The sequence below is a fragment of the Heptranchias perlo genome, chromosome 4 (genome assembly GCF_035084215.1).
Source record: "Heptranchias perlo isolate sHepPer1 chromosome 4, sHepPer1.hap1, whole genome shotgun sequence".
In the NCBI taxonomy this organism is placed as follows: Eukaryota; Metazoa; Chordata; class Chondrichthyes; order Hexanchiformes; family Hexanchidae; genus Heptranchias; species Heptranchias perlo.
Genome location: NC_090328.1, coordinates 47,643,000 through 47,661,018, shown reverse-complemented (window position 1 = coordinate 47,661,018; position 18,019 = coordinate 47,643,000). Strand labels below are relative to the sequence as shown.

Here is an 18,019-nt window from a genome sequence, read left to right as displayed (position 1 = left end):
TAAAGTGCAAATGATCTTAAGCCAGAAACTTAATGTGACCAAGTCAAAGGAATCTGGTATGGCTGCAGTTGTCAAGATATAATATTTCCTTAATTGGTGTGTCCAAAAATATAATTATCACAATTTTAGTTAACTAGATCACCATAATACTGGCAGCCTAGATTAGGCTTATGCATCCGAAAGTATTTTTCCCTCATTTTCTCCACTTTTTTCATGAAGGTGTTTTTTTTTCTCTGGTACAGTTGTGTAGGCACCAGCAGCCATGTATGAGCCTAGATAGTGTTGGCTGGCTATTCAACCACAGTGGGTATCACAGCCAAACCCCATCCTGACTCTCACATCTACACAGATGAACTTTCTTAACATCCCTCTAAAATCCTTCATCAGTTTTCTCTTATTCCTCCCCCACCCCCCTCCTGTTTCCTGAACTTAGGCACTGATGCCAATTGTAGTATCTTAGCTGCTCTCTTGGGTGATATCAGCTAACTCAGTACAGACCAGGAATTTAACCTGGGATATCCTGGCTTAGTACGACTCTAAATCTGCTGACCATAACTATGATGTCTCCCCAGTTGTTCAGCTCTAATCAAACAAAAAGTATTGCCAGTTTCCACACATCCATTATATTAGATTTTTTTTCAATGCATTACATTTTCTAAAGTTGTACTTGCACCAAGTCTAGTAGCAACAGCACTTTATCCTTCTATTCAACCAGTAACATGACCGGATGATACTCACGGTTAGCTTTTCAGATTCACGTTATGATTTGACACCACGTAACTGTAGGGTGCTTACAGCTCTGAGTTTGTCAGTGACTTCAAAACAGAAAATAAACTAAACTAAAACATAATGCATTCTTAGGCTTAAAAAATTGATTAAATATAAGTGACTTAAAAAAATGACTAAGAAATTGTTTCTCTTGGTCTCGCTCACACTTTGTTGAAAAAAATGTAATGCGTTCATCACGGGAGCTGGTGGATATCCTCTATATAGCCTTGTACAAAGTTATGATACGTGCAGGAACCCTTTTAAGTTTAGAGTGCATTAACTCTTCATTCTTTAGCTCTAATGCTTCTCTCCTCCCCCTTCCCATTGCCTTGCAACAGAAAACAAATTTTAGTATTGCTACATGTATTCCTTTTTATATTATCTGGGTTCCTTCTCCATCTTCTTTAGGAGGGAGTGTTCACTGGATGTGGAGATAGCAGTTAGCGGTTACACAAAAGAGCTGCAAGAAGATGCTGAGCTGCTACATGCTCCAGGCCCTGAAGAGGAAGGTGATGAGGCTGAATTTTCAGAAGATGATTTGGATGATGATGAAAATACATTTTCAAATAAAACATCTGAAAGCAAGGATTTGCTTCCTGAAAATAAATCTGATTCTGAAGAGTTTCCTACTTCTAATTACAACATGATTGAAAAAACATATAAGGAAGGTGCTGGGAACAATGAAATTGAAAATATTGATCTGATCAAACTGAAAATAAATGCAGAAGAAGTTGAAAGGCAATGTACAGAAGCAGTTGGTGCTGTTGAGCTATCTGGAGATGTTAAAGAACATAATCTTGAACATGCCACTGAAACAGTGCATCAAATAGGCCAGAGTGATGAGGCTTTAAGAGATGAAGACGAATGCCCAGACTTAGTTGATCTGTCCACTCAAAACAAGGAATTTAAACCTTTTAGGTACTAATTCAACAGTGTCTAATCTGCCGTGTGTGTGTTATATATTACACACACACACTTTGGTACTGACTCATTTTCCTTTTATATCTGGTATCCAAAGTGATCTGCAGACCAATTTCCAGATCAGTCTATGGAGCAGCTGTGCAGTGCACTAATAAACTGCATAATTGAAATGGTCCATGCAGTCCCTTACATAACGGGAGACTGGAATTGACGAGTCCTTTAGGGGAGGGGGAATGATGATTATGATCAATACATTCTATTTTACAGAAGGTTTTAGAAATTATATAGTTTTGGGTTGGGGGAGCAGGAAAATATTTTATACTGAAATTATTTCCATCATTTTTTTAATATATACATTTTTCCTCTTCCTGTTCTCGCCAACTTCCATATGCATATTCTAACAGGAGTCACTGGATAGTGATCACAACAAAGAACTTTTGTTTTGCTAATGCCTCCACCATACCCAGTAAGACCAGTTGTGACGCCGCTATTGCTGAGATCAGGCATTCAACCTGGACTCTTCTGGTCTTTATGGGTAGTGACTTTCAACACTAGGTCATATGGGCAGTTTTCTCGTTTTTGATTGGGAACATAATGGATAATGGCACTAACTCATTTGCTTCATGTGGCAGTTAGTCCTCCTTCATGTACATCTATTAACATTGCTGTTTTCACAGTAGACCAGTGATTTTTCAGACTTTTCTGTGTAAGGAATGCAAATATTGACAAACTCCTATGGACACTCTTCAGAGAGATCACATCAGTACCTTTTGAGTTACTATAATTGCAGAAAGTGTTCATTTTTAATTGTATACAACAACAGAAGCAACATGTTTGTAGGTCAACAAATAGAGAAGAAATAAAGAATACAGAACTCTCGACATTGTACTCGCACACTATCCCAGCCACAAGGCTGACAAAAATTTAATGACCGTGCAAATTCCCTAGGATGATCTTGCAATTTGAAATGCAGTTTTGTGGAAGACGATAAGACATATGAGTACCACGCAAGCAGGAGCTTATTCAAATTGTGAGGGACTCGTTTCTAAAAGAGTACGTTAAGGAACCTACAATAAGTAAAGTAGAAGGAAGGGGAACAGTTGGGATCTAGTGATCTTAATGTTCCTACATTGTGGGTAGAAAACAAAAGGAAGCCAATTAAAAAGCTAAATTTTAAATGAGCTGATTTTAAAAGTATGAGAAGGCATGGTCATGGTAAAATTAATGGTACTAGAAGAAAATGATGTGGAAGGAAAGCGGGATAGCCAAAGGAATTCATCCCCGAAATAGGTCAGAGACAGAATAAAAGTTAGGCTTACTAACAAATGTTGTTAAAGGCATTTGGTAGACCGACAAAGAATACGGCATTTTTGAATGTTCAGGAAAGGAACCAGATAAAGAGATCCATAAAGGTAGGCTGAGGTAAACCAAGAAACTAAGGGCTGCAAAGAGCGATCACAAAAAAAACTTGGCTAGAAACTTGAAGCAGAACAGTAAAGAATTCAAGTGTGTCAGGAGTAAACAAAAGGTGCAAAGAGGGGTTAGCCTGCTGAAAATGACAGTGTGGAAGCTGTGTCTGAAGATAGAGTAATGGACTCGCACCAGATCCCAAGGAATTGAAAAATAGAAAATGTGACTTCCCCACCTTCAAAAAAGGGGTGAGGGATGAACCATCAAATTATAGACCTGTAAGACTTGCTTCTACTGTTGGTAAAGTGTTTGAAAGTATGAGGAGGGATAATTTAAGGGACATGAACTAATCCAAGACAGTCAGCATAGTTTTAGGAGTGAGAGGTCGTGCTTAACTAATTTACTGGATTTCTTTGAAATGATGAAAAACCTAGTAATAGGGGAGAGAGTGTGGATATTATCTACCTGGATTTAAGGAAGGTATTTGACACTGTTCTACATAATTGACTAATAGATAAGGTCCAAGCCCATTGGATAGATGGGAATGTATTAAAGTGGTTGGTTGGTAGTCAGTTCTGAATAGTAGTGAAGGGCAGCTATCTGGTTTGCAGCCAGTTACCAGTGGAGTGCCATATGGTTCAGTGTTGGAGCTGCTGCTATTTTTATAAATGATTTGGAAGGGATTGTATCCAAATCAGTAGGCAATACCAAACTGAAAGGAGTGACCATTATGAATATAAATGCGTATAATTCAAAAGGACCTTGGCAAGCTCAATCAGTAGGTGGAAAAATTGCAGATGCAGTTTTATACAGGGAAATTCAAACTTAAGATTTGGCAGAGGTAAGGTTGTCATGGATTATGTGCTAAATGGGAATGTACTTGAGTATTGGAGCAGGAGAGAGATGGGTGTCACGAAAACTTTCAACACAATATTCCCAAGCTGTTTTTAAAAAAAACAAACACAATGTTGGGATGTGTAGCAAAAAGTGTTATGTATAAATCCAGAGAAGTCTTGTTAAAACTATATTCATCCCTGGTCAGGCCACATATAGAGTACTGCATGCACCTTTGTCTCTATCAAAAAGGATATTCAATTATTGGAGGGGGTACAGAGAAGGGCTATCCAGTTGATATGAGAATGACAAACCTGGTTCTCTGTCTGTGAAAGTGGAGTCACAGGTGGATAGGGTGGTGAAGAAGGCATTCAGCATGCTTGGTTTCATTGGTCAGAACATTGAATGCAGGAGTTGGGATGTCTTGTTGAAGTTGTACAGGGCATTGGTGAGGCCACACTTGGAGTACTGTGTACAGTTCTGGTCACCCTATTATAGAAAGGATATTATTAAACTAGAAAGAGTGCAGAAAAGATTTACTAGGATGCTACCGGGACTTGATGGTTTGACTTATAGGGAGAGGTTAGACAGACTGGGACTTTTTTCCCTGGAGAGTAGGAGGTTAAGGGGTGATCTTATAGAAGTCTATAAAATAATGAGGGGCATAGATAAGGTAGATAGTCAAAATCTTTTCCCAAAGGTAGGGGAGTCTATAACGAGGGGGCACAGATTTAAGGTGAGAGGGGAGAGATACAAAAGGGTCCAGAGGGGCAATTTTTTCACTCAAAGGGTGGTGAGTGTCTGGAACGAGCTGCCAGAAGCAGTAGTAGAGGCGGGTACAATTTTGTCTTTTAAAAAGCATTTGGACAGTTACATGGGTAAGATGGGTATAGAGGGATATGGGCCAAGTGCAGGCAATTGGGACTAGCTTAGTGGTATAAACTGGGCGACATGGACATGTTGGGCCGAAGGGCCTGTTTCCATGTTGTAACTTCTATGATTCTATGATATGATTCTATCTCCCTTGAAATGAGAGGGGATATAATGAAGTGTTTATGAAAGATTTAGACACATTTGATTCAAGTATGCTTTTCTGCCATGTACAGAATTTAAGCACAAGGAGTCATAATTACAAATTAAGGGCAGCAAAAGAAAATAGGAAATGCAGGAGGAACTTTTTTTTACTAATAGGGTGGTAAATATGTGGAACAGATTACTGGCATGGATGGTGGACCAAGAAAACCTAAATGGGTTTAAAGCGGAACTAGACAGATTCTTGTCAACAAATGGAATTCAGGATTATTAGAAATGCAACAAAGGAATGCTAGATGGACTGAGGTCTTCTGCTTGATCGTGTTACTATGTTTTGGTACATTGTGTCTTGGATTCATGCAGTAGATCCATAATATATTTTCATGGTTTATTGATGTATCTGATTCATGGAATGTAGTTAATTTGTTGCAAGTTTTAATAATGGTAATTGCTTTTTCCATTCTGTAGGGATGAACTAAGCTTGATGTACACTAATGAGCACAGACAGAGAACCACCAGTGTGAGTTCTGTAGGCAGCTTGCTGAGCACTTCAACAATCCCACCGGTAAGTTTGTATTCAAAGATCCCCTTCCTAATTTTTATTTTCAATAGTTGTCTACATTAATTAGCCCTTCTTTCAGAACCTACATAACTTTCAAGTGTTCTAGCTCCATATCATTCCTCCGTCTTGCTGAATGTTTTACTAGCTAAAGCGTGCCCATGATTGTTTTGTTTGATATTTTTAGCATGATGTCAATGATCTTGTCCTTTAGGCTTCAAAGCACAACTTTTCCCAGCTGAGTGGTAGATTAGCAGGTGGTCTGCTCTAACAGTGCCACTCTGTATTCACCCTCTTGAAGATGAATGTGAGTGACTTGGATGGACTACCAACTACCACTAGGGTACTCAGCTGCTTATTCTCCCTGAGCTACCTGAAATTGGTAGCTCAGCAAAAAAGGAGTTTCAGACATCAACTCCATAACACACCGTGTGTGCACACAATCTCAGAATACTTACAAACGACGTTTAGGGATTACCTATTAACTGAATCTGACTGAACAAAAATATAATATATGTCAGCTATAATGCAGGGTGTAATTTAATCTTATGTATTTTTTTTAAAAACTAATGCCCGCGTGCACTTCCTGTCACTTTTTTCCATTATAACTTCCTAAATCTACATTTCTAATGGAAACTGACAATGTAAACTTGTCATGTGACTATTACCCCCAACCTCTTCCCCCCCCCCCAATCCCCGTGGAAGAACTACAACACCATCATTGACAGGAAGGTGTAATTACAGTGTGACGAGGTTACACAAGTGGATCCCATTATGAATGTAGATGCAAAAATTTGTAACAGAAACATATAAAATTGAGGATAGAATGTATGACTTTTAAATGGGGTGAATGACGTGTGTGTCCTGATCCACTTATCTCCTGCCCTTGAACACCACTTCACCTGAAGACTGCACTTCATCTTGTCCCTGTGTGCGATATCACAGGAAAATGACTCATTTTAAGATAAATGTATATTAATGTATGGGTGTTACTGTCAGCTGAAATTTTTTTTTTAAAGATATGAGTAAATCGATGTGATTTGAATGATGTCTGTTTACTATGGAAAACTTGATCTATATGAGAGGGTGGTGTTAGTCTAAATACAGATACCAGTATTAGCTGGAATGTTTTATTGAAATGTTAGTACTGTCTGGGACAGAATTCAGTATGTAAATCCTGAGCACAGCTAACTCGACCTGGATTCACAGTTTGTGGTTGGTTGACAGGAATTTGACTCTGCAAGCTAAAATTGTGGGAACTTAAAGAAATTGAAGTACATGCTGAGTAGATTCATTCTCTTTTTTTAAAAGAAATGGCCACTAAATATTACGCTTAGTAATATGAAAATTGAAACTTGAATCAGTGAATGATCAAAAACCAGTTCATGTCTGTGGCCAAGAACATTGTTAATACAACAAAAATAAAAATATGTGGTGCCCAAAATTTCCCCAGCATAACTGTCAAACAAGGGGTTAAAAATGGGGCGGACCTCCATCCCGCCGGATTCCTCCGCCCCCCCCCCCCCCCAAACTGTTTGTGGAGAGGAGACCAGGAAGTTCATGCAAGGGAGGGGAGGAAGATGGGCGGATCTTCCACCTGCCCTCTAAAGCTGGGGAGCATGTCTGGGGAGTTCCTAAAGGAGACAAATCCACGTTCAAGGTCAATCAGTCCAGTTAGATTTGGGAAGCAAGCCTAGCCCAGCAAGTGTAAAGCTGACTAATCTTAAACTCAGAGCCAGTCAGAACCAGGAAACTGACCAAGAAAAATTATGCCTGCCCATTAAAGTGGGATAGTGTGGCATGCTTTCTTTTTCTGATTCACAGGGAGGATTTGAAATGAACATAAGTGAGTTTTGCTTTTAACCATCGGTCTGTACATTCACTTTCTGTCCATAAGATAAAGCAGCTTAACAATGCATATATGGCTTAATCTCACTAAAGTGTTTTCAGTCTGCCTACTGAAATAATGGACGCGTGCACGAGGGCAGATGTGAAAGACACACTGTTCAGTTCAGATCTCAAGGGGTACTAGTACAGGAGTAGGCCATTCAGCCCTTTGAGCATGTTGCTCCATTCAGTTAGATTATGCTGATCTGTACCTCATCTCTGTTTATCTGCCTTTGCCCAATATCCCTTAATACCCTTACCTAAGAGACATCTATCTCAGTTTTGAATGTTATCCCCCCCCTGGGTTGCACTATTGTTATGCCCCCAGGTTAAGCTATCATATGATTCGATATTAGGCAGTAAGGACACACTCCTGAAAGTAGACCCAGGGACTGCTTGTTAAAGTACTAGAGCTGCTGACCAAGAACATTTCTATGTCAGACCTAAAATTTGTAACAATCCACCCCTACCTTAACCATGGCTCAGTTCAATAACTTCATATATCAAGACTGTAAGTTCACATCCTTTGTGACAAAGCAGTAAGACTGAGTTACTTTTCAAGTAAAAAGGAAAATACTACAGGTGCTGGAAATCTGAAACATAAAGAAAATGCAGGTCAGTTAGCTTCTGTGGAGAGAACCGACTAGTTGATGTTTTAGTTGCTAACTCTTCTTTAAAACTGAGGCAGGCAGGCATATGTAATACAGTCAGAAAAGGAGGGGGGATGGTTTTAAGATTTTTATTTTAAATGGACAAACCCAGAGAGGAATCATGAGTGAAATGATGTAACCTCAGTCAAGCAATAGACAGAAACATTAAGACACTGAAGAGACAAAGGGTGTCAAAATAACCAAGGAAGTGGAAGACCTAGAGAAATGGGATAGTGGGAAACCCTGAGGGTGGGGTGTGAAATTAAAACAGGTTTGAAAATGAGGATATAGATAACGTCTGAAGTCATTGTTCAGATGAAAGGGTTGCAGGGTGCCTAGAAAAAAGATGAAATATTGTTCTTGAAGCTTTCATTGAGCTTCATTGGAACTGTGTATGAAATCCAGAATGAGAGGGGAGTTAACTGGGTGAGTCACAGCTAGTTCAGGGTTGCACTCGTGGACTATTGCTGAAGGGGAAAAAAAGAGGAAAATTTCAGATACGGGAAGTAAAGTCATCAGAGCAGATCAAGGGAGACACAAAACTGGGAGAATGGGATGGAGACTTTACAAGAAGCATACTCCAGGTAGTTGTGGGAGTTGGTGGGCTTAGAAAGTCAGTGGAAAGCCCATCCTCAGAGAAAGAAGTCCAGTAAGATGGAATTGGTGATGGATCACGTGAGGGTTGGGTAGAAATTGGAAGGTTAGTTAATAAAGTTCTCAAGAGTAAGAGCAAGGAACAACTTGCATTTATATAGTACCTTTTAATGTAATAAAACATCCCAAGGCACTTCACAGGAGCATAATTGGACAAAAATTGATTCCAAGCCAAAGAAGGAAACATTAGGACAGGAGACCAAAAGTTTGGTCAAACGGGTAGGTTTTAAGTAGTGTCTTTAAAGGAGGTGGATTGTAGAGAGGAGTAAGGAGGGAATTCCAGAACTTGGGGCCTAGACGGCTGAAGGCACAGCTGCCAATGGTGGGCCGATGGAAGTGGGGGATGCGCAAGGCCAGAGTTGTAGGATCGCTGAGTTCTCGGGAGGGTTGTATGGCTGGAGAAGATTGCAGAGATAGGAATGGCAAGGCCATGTAGGGATTTGAACACAAGGATGATGATTTTAAAATTGAGATGTTGTTGGACCAGGAACCAATGCAGGTCAATGGGCACATGTTTGATGGATCAACGGGACTTGGTGCAAGTTAGGATACGAGCAGCAGAGTTTTGGATGAACTCCAGTTTATGGAGGGTGGAAGATGGGAGGGTGGCCAGGAGAGCTTTGGAAAAGTCAAGTCTGGAGGTAACAAAAGCATTGATGAGGGTTTCAGCAGATGAACTGAGGCCGGGATGAAGATGGCTGATATTGTGGAGGTGGAAGTAGGCAATCTTTGTGATGTTGAGGATATGGGGTCGGAAGCTCAGCTCGGGGTCAGATAGGACACAAGTTGCGAACAGCCTTACCAATGGCTTCAGTTTTCCCAATGTTAGAGGAAATTGTGGCTCATCTAAGAAACAGCACTCTCAGTTATTAATGTAGCAAAAGAGGAAGTCTGGGATCTGAAAGATCGCCAGAAGAAATGAGGTCGGTCATGATCTGGAAAATAAAGACTATAGTAGTGGGGTCATGGTCCAGAGAGAAATGGGAGGAGTCATCAAGAGTGTTGGCAGTCGGTCTCAGCAAGGTAGAGTTCTTTCCTGCATGCAACAATGGCTCCCTCTTTGTCAGCAGGTTTGATGATGTCACGTTTAGAACTGAAGGAATGGAATGGTGCAAGCTCCTCAAGATGAAATAGAGTGAGGAAGAGGAATAGAGAAACAAACAGCTGATATCATGGCAGCACTTTTCAATGAAAAGATTGAGGGAAGGCAAGAAGCCAGAGGGAGGTGTCAGCAAAGGCTGACAACAGGAGAAAGGGTCAAATGCATGACAGGGATCCTCCTTGCCAAAAAAGAATGTATTGAGGTGAAAGCGACAGAAGAAGAACTCAGTGTTGTGTCCAGCTCGAAATTTGTTGAGGTGGGGACATAGGAGGATGAAGTTTAGGTTCTTACTGAGGACATATTTAGGATCAGAGAGGAGTAGGTCAGAGGGAATAGTGAAAATCCAACATGTGGTAAAATTAGAAAGAGAGGATTGGAAGGAGATGAAAGGAGAGAGATATTAGGAAGTAGGCTGGCATCCAAGAGTTGGTATCTACAAGGAAGAAAAACATTTTTGTTAAAGTGCCAAATAAGACTGAATATGATATGGAACTGAGGACGAGGACAGCTACTGAAGAGAAAGCTTGAGAGCATGCATGACTTAACTATTTCTCCTGGCCCTTGTTGTTGCCGACATTGTCAATGGGTCTCTGTGCTTAGACATTATCCCTTCCCTTTTCAAAACCACCATCATCCCCGGTTCAAAAAGCCCACCCTAGACCCATCTCAATGATCCTCAAATGTGTCATCCATGCCAAGTCTCCCAAAACTCCCTGTTCAAATCCCTTGAGTCCGGCTTCCACCCCGCTTACAGTATCAAAACTGCCCTGGTCAACAAACTCTTCTGGGTTATACTTCCTTGTTCTCTTCGACTCCTGGAATTGTCCATGCATGATTCCAGCCCTATCCGTTCCAATGCAGCTAACACATCTCTACCAAAGGCTGCTTTTCCGATTTCCACATAGACACCTCCAGAGTCCCCTAATGATCTGTTCTTGGCCCCTTCCTCCTCTTCTACATGTTGCACTTCAAAACCATCATTCACTGGAACCAGGTCAATTTTGATGTATAGATTGCCCAGCCAGACCCCACAACCACCTCTGTGCTGTCAGACTGCCTGTTGGCACAAAGACACAGACACAAAATTGATGGTTTCTAACTATGCCTCCAATAGCAATGCTTTCTCTGCTTGTAGTGAAAACACCAAATGCAGAGATGACAAACAAAATGGCTACTGCCTGACTAAACAGTTGATCTATTTTTAGAAATTGTCTTGTGTAGCCTGTATTCTCCACATCTCAGTTATATAGTAGTGGTATTTGGTTTGTCAGTATTTCACTGTTGCAGCCTAAATATATGCCATATATTTGGGACTTTTTTGTTAAATTTGTTTAGGGATTTATGTATTCTGTTTTTATTAAAATTTGGTCAGTTGGGGTCTGAAATGTAGAAATCCATTATGTTTACAAGCCTACAAACAAAGCTAATGAGAATTTCTGTTTGCTTGATGCTGACTGCACATTTTCTTCCTGGAGAGACATACCCACCTACCTAAACCCAGCAAGTTTAGATGCATTTAAGAGCCCAGGTTTTGGGGACCTTCAAGTGTGTGCATGGAGTTTAACCAGCTAAAACTATGCAGTTCAGTGCACTCATATACTCTGCTATTTGTTCAACTAAGGACCCACCTACCCATTAATACATTTGACTTGCAGGATAATCTGGAGCTGGTGGTAAGAACTGAGTCCCCCAATGACACATTTACCCCTCTAGGTTCCAGGCTGACAAGTCAATCATTGTTTTTTCTGTTTATTTTGTCGTGCTCATTTCTATATTTTTTTATTTTGCTCCTGATCTGTGCATTGCTGTAGGTTTATAATCTTTTTTTAAACTTCTGTGCATTTGGGCATGAGGTGATATAGCAGGAAAGGAAGCTGCCAAGATGTAGGTTATATTTGGCGGTGGTGAGGTTGGCTTGCAGCCTCCGTGACGGTCTTTGTAACCTGCCCTCGATCCCACCTTTCTTGCTTCCTCTCCTACCCTTTCTGCTTCCAACTACAATATGACCGTCTCAGCACTGCCACCTCCTGCTCATCTGTTGCCAGAGCTCATGATCAGCCAATATTCATTCTCTGCCTACCATGATCTTTTACCCCATTCACTAATTTGTCTTCGTAGTCCCTACTGTTCCTGTCTTTTCCCCTTTTATCCTGTGTTCTTGCCTTCTGTTCACTATAATCCATTATCCTCTCCCTTCCCTACCTTGTTCCCATCTACTTCACCATTACTCTGGCTCCCATATCTCCTCCCCTGCTGCTGTTATTGTGCCCTCATCCCTCTTAACTGTCGCTATCATCTGTCCTCCTATCCCTGTAGTAACCCCTTTCCCCCATAACAGCATGAGCCCAAAAGGCAGAGTAGGGAATAGGGTTGCCAATCCTTCCAGATTGCCTTTTTTTTTTAAAAAAGTGAACATTTTACCATAGTAAAGATTTTGTAATTTGTCCTATTGTTTTTCTTCAAATTTTTAAAAAACTTTTGAGCCTATTTCATTAATACAGCTGTGTGAATGGTACATTCTGGGAAATTAGATGCACTGCACATGGATAGACTGTACAATCCAAATTCAGCTCACAGTCACAGCAGTCGACAAAATATCAAGTCCAAGCCCAAGCTTTTGGGAGAGGTTAAGGCCTTCAATCATTAAAAGACACAAAACACAATTCAGTGGATAAATTTTATCATGTTACTGTATGTAATATGTAATATTTTGCATTTTCTATTCTATTTAAATCCTTATTTTTGGACATTAGAAATTTCAGTTCCTGGAGGAAAAAATGGCAATTGAAACAAAAAAATTCAGACAGCATTTTTAAATGATTTGTGGGAGCCTGGTGGCTAAATTGCACATTCATAAGGTGATATATTCTCACTATAAGATAGCTGCTATTGTATGCCACACAGTGTGACAACTTTTAACATTGAAAAGGCCTATCACTGCACCCCCTCAACAACAACACAACTTACATTTATATGAATGCCTCCCCTCCGTTGTCCAGCTGGGTTGGGACTACTCTCGCCTGGTTCCATTCCTATCTATCCAGTCATAGCCAGAGAATCTCCTGCAATAGCTTCTCTTCCCGCTCCCGCACCGTTAACTCTGGAGTCCCCCCAAGAATCTATCCTTGGCCCCCTCCTATTTCTCATCTACAAGCTGCCCCTCAGCAGCATCATCAGAAAACGCATCAGATTCCACATGTATGCTGATGACACCCAGATCTACCTCACAACCACCTCCCTTGACCTCTCTACTGCCTCTGATTTGGTCACGCTGTTTGTCTGACATCCAGTAATGGATGAGGGAAAAACAGAGTAATGGGTACTGCAGGTACTTAAAATGAGTTGTCGATGAAATGCACAACCCCCCACCCCAGTTATTGAATATAGAAAAAGGTTATTGAAATAATAATTAGCAAAGAGTAAGTATTTACTTTGAAATCAAAAACCAGTACAGATAATGTTTCTAAATGTTACATGGTCTACTGTTGTTAATTTACTTTAAATTGAATTTCAGACGTTGTTTGTTTGCTTTTTAGGATGTGATCAAACGGAAAGTTAAGCAACAACTGACCAAACAGCAAAAGGTGGCAATCAGAAGACGTTTACAGAAGGGAGAGGCCAACATCTACACCAAACAGCGACGAGAAAACATGCAGACCATTAAATGGAGTGCTGATGCAGAAAGCTTTTGGGGTTAGAAGGGGCCTGTGGAAGTTCTAGAATCCCAAGAAACTAAGTTTAAATGAATGCAATGGAAAATTAATCTGAAAACAAATTTGCAGTGATTTATTTGTATTTGAATTAATTAATTAAATGTTCTGGCTATATAAAAACAAATTGTACAATATGGTGGAAAATAAAGTTTTGAATTCAATTTTTAAACTAATTGATAAAGTGAACTTGTAAACACTTAATAGTTGAGCATTTCAGACTGATTTTAAAGGGTTTACCTTCTTATCCATGTAGTTAATCACAAAGCCCATAGTTAGAAATGTCAAACTGGTAAATCCTGTAGCGGTATTTTGGAAAAATGTATGGATCCACTTTGACATTGTGCCAATGAACTCCTGTTTTTATCCATACAACAACAACTTGCATTTATAGAGCACTTTTAACATAGTAAAACATCCCATACAGCAGAACTGTTGCATTTTGTAACCTATTATTTTAAATTATATACTATAAGATCACTACCTTCCTTAAGAGTCTTGTGTTTTATGCCAAATCTGAAAGTGGGATGTATATTGATTAAAATCAAATCTCTATATTTTGATGTACTGGATCTATCAAAGTTGAAGTAATTCTGTTTAATTAGCTCACTGCTATTGGTCTGGTGAAAGAGTTTTGGACTAATAAAAAGAGATGACAATATCACCATTGTCACTATTTGCCCAATATTTCAAAGCTGTATAATCCTTTGTGGTAGTAAAGATGAGGGATATTAGTTTGTGAAATGAAATGTTTTCACATTCCAAGTACCAGTGTTAGCAGTAAGCATTTGCAGGTCATTTATAGTACAGCTAACTGCAGAGTGAAGCTTCTATTCTGCCCTGCCTTTTTGAACAGGACAACCTCTTGCCCCCACCCATAACTGCAACACTGTTACGTTTCCACTTCCCACTCCAGTCGTCACTGTGTCCTGTTCGAGTGAGATTGTGATTATTGCTGAATTGGAGGCAGTTTTGTGCTGAAGGCCCACACCTGGTATAATCTGGGGTGATATTGCCCACACTTCTTTTCAGCCTTTACAGCCAGGAGACAGAGAGAGGAGACAGATACCCCCTCATTCTGGGCTGAACTTGAGGCCAGGTTTCAGAAGTGAATTGACAGTGTTTAATCTGCTTCACCATCCAGTCCTCATACATTTTCAGTCCAAAAGGTTAACCTATCTGCTACAGCAATAATAAAAGATAGTTCCCTTTTTATTTGAACTTTGTCATTTTAGTGCCATGGTAGCACCACATTGAATTTTACTTAAAATGTTGTTCTATGCTAATACATTTAGTCATGCCTAAATTGTTTTCTTACATTTTAACTGTCAAGTCTTAATTAAGCAGAAAGCTGGCCTGTTTAATAGATATAAGCACAACTCCTGAGGTGCTGCTCATATAAAAGTATGGCATTTGATTTGTTAACAGGAGTTTATGCCATGTATAAATGTAGTGTGTTCAACCGAACTATTTGCAAATTCCGTGCAGTATGATTTGCAAAGTGTTTCACAATTTAAACAAAAAAGGATTAATAACTAATGCCCTGTTACACTTGAGGCTTTCTCAAATACCTTGAAGTGGCTTAACAAGTTTTGTTAAGCAAAATGTTTACAGAAATTTGCATCTCTTATTCTCTGGCATTGGGTTGATGTAGCCCAGATCTAACAGTTAATCCCAATCTTAGTAAGTTGTTTGCTGGAGAATGCATAGAGGATGCCCATTAAATTCCAGTTGGTTTGAAAGGCAAAAATTATTCATTAAACCACTTTGTGCAGACTAAATAATCACAAGTTATTACAGATGAGGAAGGCCATTCGACCCGTTATTTCATCCAGCCAGAAATACAAAGTTCCCTCCCACCCCCAATAACAGCATCCATTTTTACCTCCTACGGTCTAGAAGTGAATTCCATGTATTGGTCATTCTTTGTGTAAAGAAAAACATCCTGATAATAGTTGTAAATTTGCCTTTTATTTGTTTGAACTTAACTTAGACCTTTGATACTAGGGTTCAGTCTCATGGCTTCTTCTCTACACTGCCTCCAGTGCTTGAATGGGTCTCGGGTGGCAAAACCCATCAACTGCCTCCCTGACCTGACTTTGATTTAGCTTCTGGAGCTGCTGCTGCTGCCTGCTCCTCCCTGCCCACTACATGCAAGTACCAATAGGGGAAGCCCCAATTTCCCTCCCATCCATCCCTCTTACCACCTATTGATGACCCCAACTGTTTTAAATGGTGGTGGGTGCCTAGTGGAAACCGCTTCTTACTTCATTTCACCCCAGTTGCTTAACTGCTGAAGGTCTCTGCTCTTTAATGCTGGCATCACAAGATGCCCTGAGGCCTGGTGGTGGTTCTTTAGAACAGCTGGAGGAAGAAAAGGGAAAGGGTAGTTAGGATGGGTTGATGAAAAATAGAGTTCATGTGCCACTTTCAGTGGAAGTGACCTGATAGTTTTCTGATGGGTGATGCAGTGTTCAGTTGGATGAGAGAGAAGCAGTATGTCATCATGAGCAAGAACTGCCCTCCTCCTCGCATATCTCTGATACCCTATATGGCCTTCTTTCCGCCCCCCCCCCCCCCCCCCACCTTGGATTTGAGGAACATGCTCCTCATAGTGGGTAACAGAGAGAGGTTTGGGGGTCTGCTGTCTCAGATTGTGAACTGTTTTGACCATGACCTGCACTAAAACTCAGGCATTAGCATGATGGGTATCATTTATCAAGCAATTATGGGAGTATTTATGAGCCCACACTACCAGTAGGGAGCCTTGCCTACTGTTAATGCAAATTGAAAATTTTGGCGTACACAGCTTTTCCGGTTGGAAAATCATGGATAGTGATTTGTGGTGCTAGCAGAAGAGGGTCTCTAATGGCAGTACAGACTCATAAAATTATCCATAACGTTCCAAGCAAGGTGGTTAGTTGGGTGAATGCATATAAAGCTGTGAGCAAAGGAACACTTACAATGAAGGCTAGGGGTCCAAAACACACTACACTACATCCTAGGCATTGATCATAAGAAATTTGAGCACTTTAACCTCTCCTCACACAGTGTAAGTGGAAGACATGCTTAGTACAGCACATTCTTGGAAGATGTGACCAGCTCTTCTTACTTTGCCACATTCGATAAGCCCATTAAACCTTTTCTGACACTAGCTGTGGCCATACGTGCGGTGTTGGAATAGGCAGTCAGTACCTTGGCCATTTCCATCCATTGCCCCTGTATTGCTCTCGTTGAGGCCCTGGATCACACTATGCCAAACCGGGCTTCCTTCTGTCTTACTTCATTCAGTAGCACTGCAATAGCTGCATCTGAGAATCTAGAGGCTGTCTGCTCTCCTACAGATCTGATAGATATTATTTCACCAGTAACCTTACTGTTGTGCTTTCAAGGTGTTATCTTCAAAATCTGGATTCTATCAAATGCTGGAAATGAAATAAAACATAAAATGCTGGAAATGTACAGCAAATTGGTCAGCATCTCAAATGTCCCACCTAAAATGTAAACCTAGGTTCCATTTCCAGGTGCTGACTGATCTATTGTGCATCTCCTATTTTGATTTCATGTTGCCATAATTTTGCAAAGGCAGCAAAATTGGGGCAGCACCATTTACACTATGGGCATACCTGTGCTGGTAGCAAGGAGGGTTGACATCACCGAATTTTGCACGGTTAGCTTTCTGCTCACTTTAATAGCCTCCTTGCACCTGAAAAATGGCTGGCAGTGCAATTGGCTGGGGGGGAGGGGGGAAATCCAATGAGGCAGCAGTGCCCAACTGTTGATGAAATTAAAGGGAGGGAGTTTTTTGGTGTGGCTAAAATTCTGCTTGCATTGAAAGAATAGTGACTAGCTGTAGAAAACATTGGCACAGTTGTGTGGAGAAACTAATGCCTGGAAACATAAGTATTCCCCAGTTATTGATGAAACTTCAATCATGAAGGGTCTAGACAGAGTAGATAGAGAAACTGTTCCCATTGGCAGAAGGGTCAAGAATCAGAGGACCTAGATTTAAGGTGATTGGTAAAAGAACCAAAGGTGACATGAGGAAAATCTTTTACACAGCGAGTGGTTATGATCATAGCTTTCAAAAGGGAATTGGACAAGTACTTCAAAGGAAAAAATTTGCAGGGCTATGGGGAAAGGGCGACAGAGTGGGGATAGCTGTATTGCTCTTGTAGAGAGCCAGCACAGCCTCAAAGGCCCTAATGGCCTCCTTCTGTGCTGTGCTGTGCTATGATTTCTATGATTCTGTGACACCATGGAGATCCTGCCCCAGAAGTGCATCGAAGGAGGCTGAATCTTTTTGGAGAAGAAGGCAACCCTCCTGTGAACACAGAGTACCCCGCTGGATGTCAACCCAGTATTCAGACACCGTATCTCTCATCTCCCCTTGCCAGGACTGTCTAGATTTGGACTTGAACCCATAACCTTCTAACTCAGATGGGAATGCTAGGTTAGGAAGTAGGAAAGGCATATTTTAGAGAGTCACCAA

The 18,019-nt window shown here is 40.6% G+C and overlaps 2 protein-coding genes across 8 annotated transcripts in view; one reads left to right on the top strand and one right to left on the bottom strand.

Annotated features, from left to right (window-relative positions):
* riok2 (RIO kinase 2 (yeast)) overlaps positions 1-14,214 on the top strand; it is a 41,302-nt gene extending 27,088 nt beyond the window's left edge. For 4 of the 5 annotated variants that reach the window (XM_067982894.1, XM_067982893.1, XM_067982896.1 and 1 more), the window contains 3 exons: positions 1,177-1,686; positions 5,434-5,530; positions 13,354-14,214. In XM_067982894.1, the coding sequence (XP_067838995.1) occupies positions 1,177-1,686; positions 5,434-5,530; positions 13,354-13,515 (769 nt within the window). In that variant the 3' untranslated portion in view covers positions 13,516-14,214. Of the gene's footprint in view, positions 1-1,176; positions 1,694-5,433; positions 5,531-13,353 lie in introns of those variants that run through there. The other variant, XM_067982895.1, reaches the window with a different exon arrangement.
* LOC137320906 (centromere protein F-like) overlaps positions 1-18,019 on the bottom strand; it is a 346,288-nt gene that overhangs the window by 267,431 nt on the left and 60,838 nt on the right. Inside the window, exon 1 of one of the 3 annotated variants that reach the window (XM_067982888.1) lies at positions 7,882-7,980. The exons of 1 other annotated variant lie outside the window; for it this stretch is intronic. In XM_067982888.1, coding sequence (XP_067838989.1) covers positions 7,882-7,890 — 9 coding nt within the window. In that variant the 5' untranslated portion in view covers positions 7,891-7,980. Of the gene's footprint in view, positions 1-7,881; positions 7,981-18,019 lie in introns of those variants that run through there. One more of the 3 variants, XM_067982891.1, reaches the window with a different exon arrangement.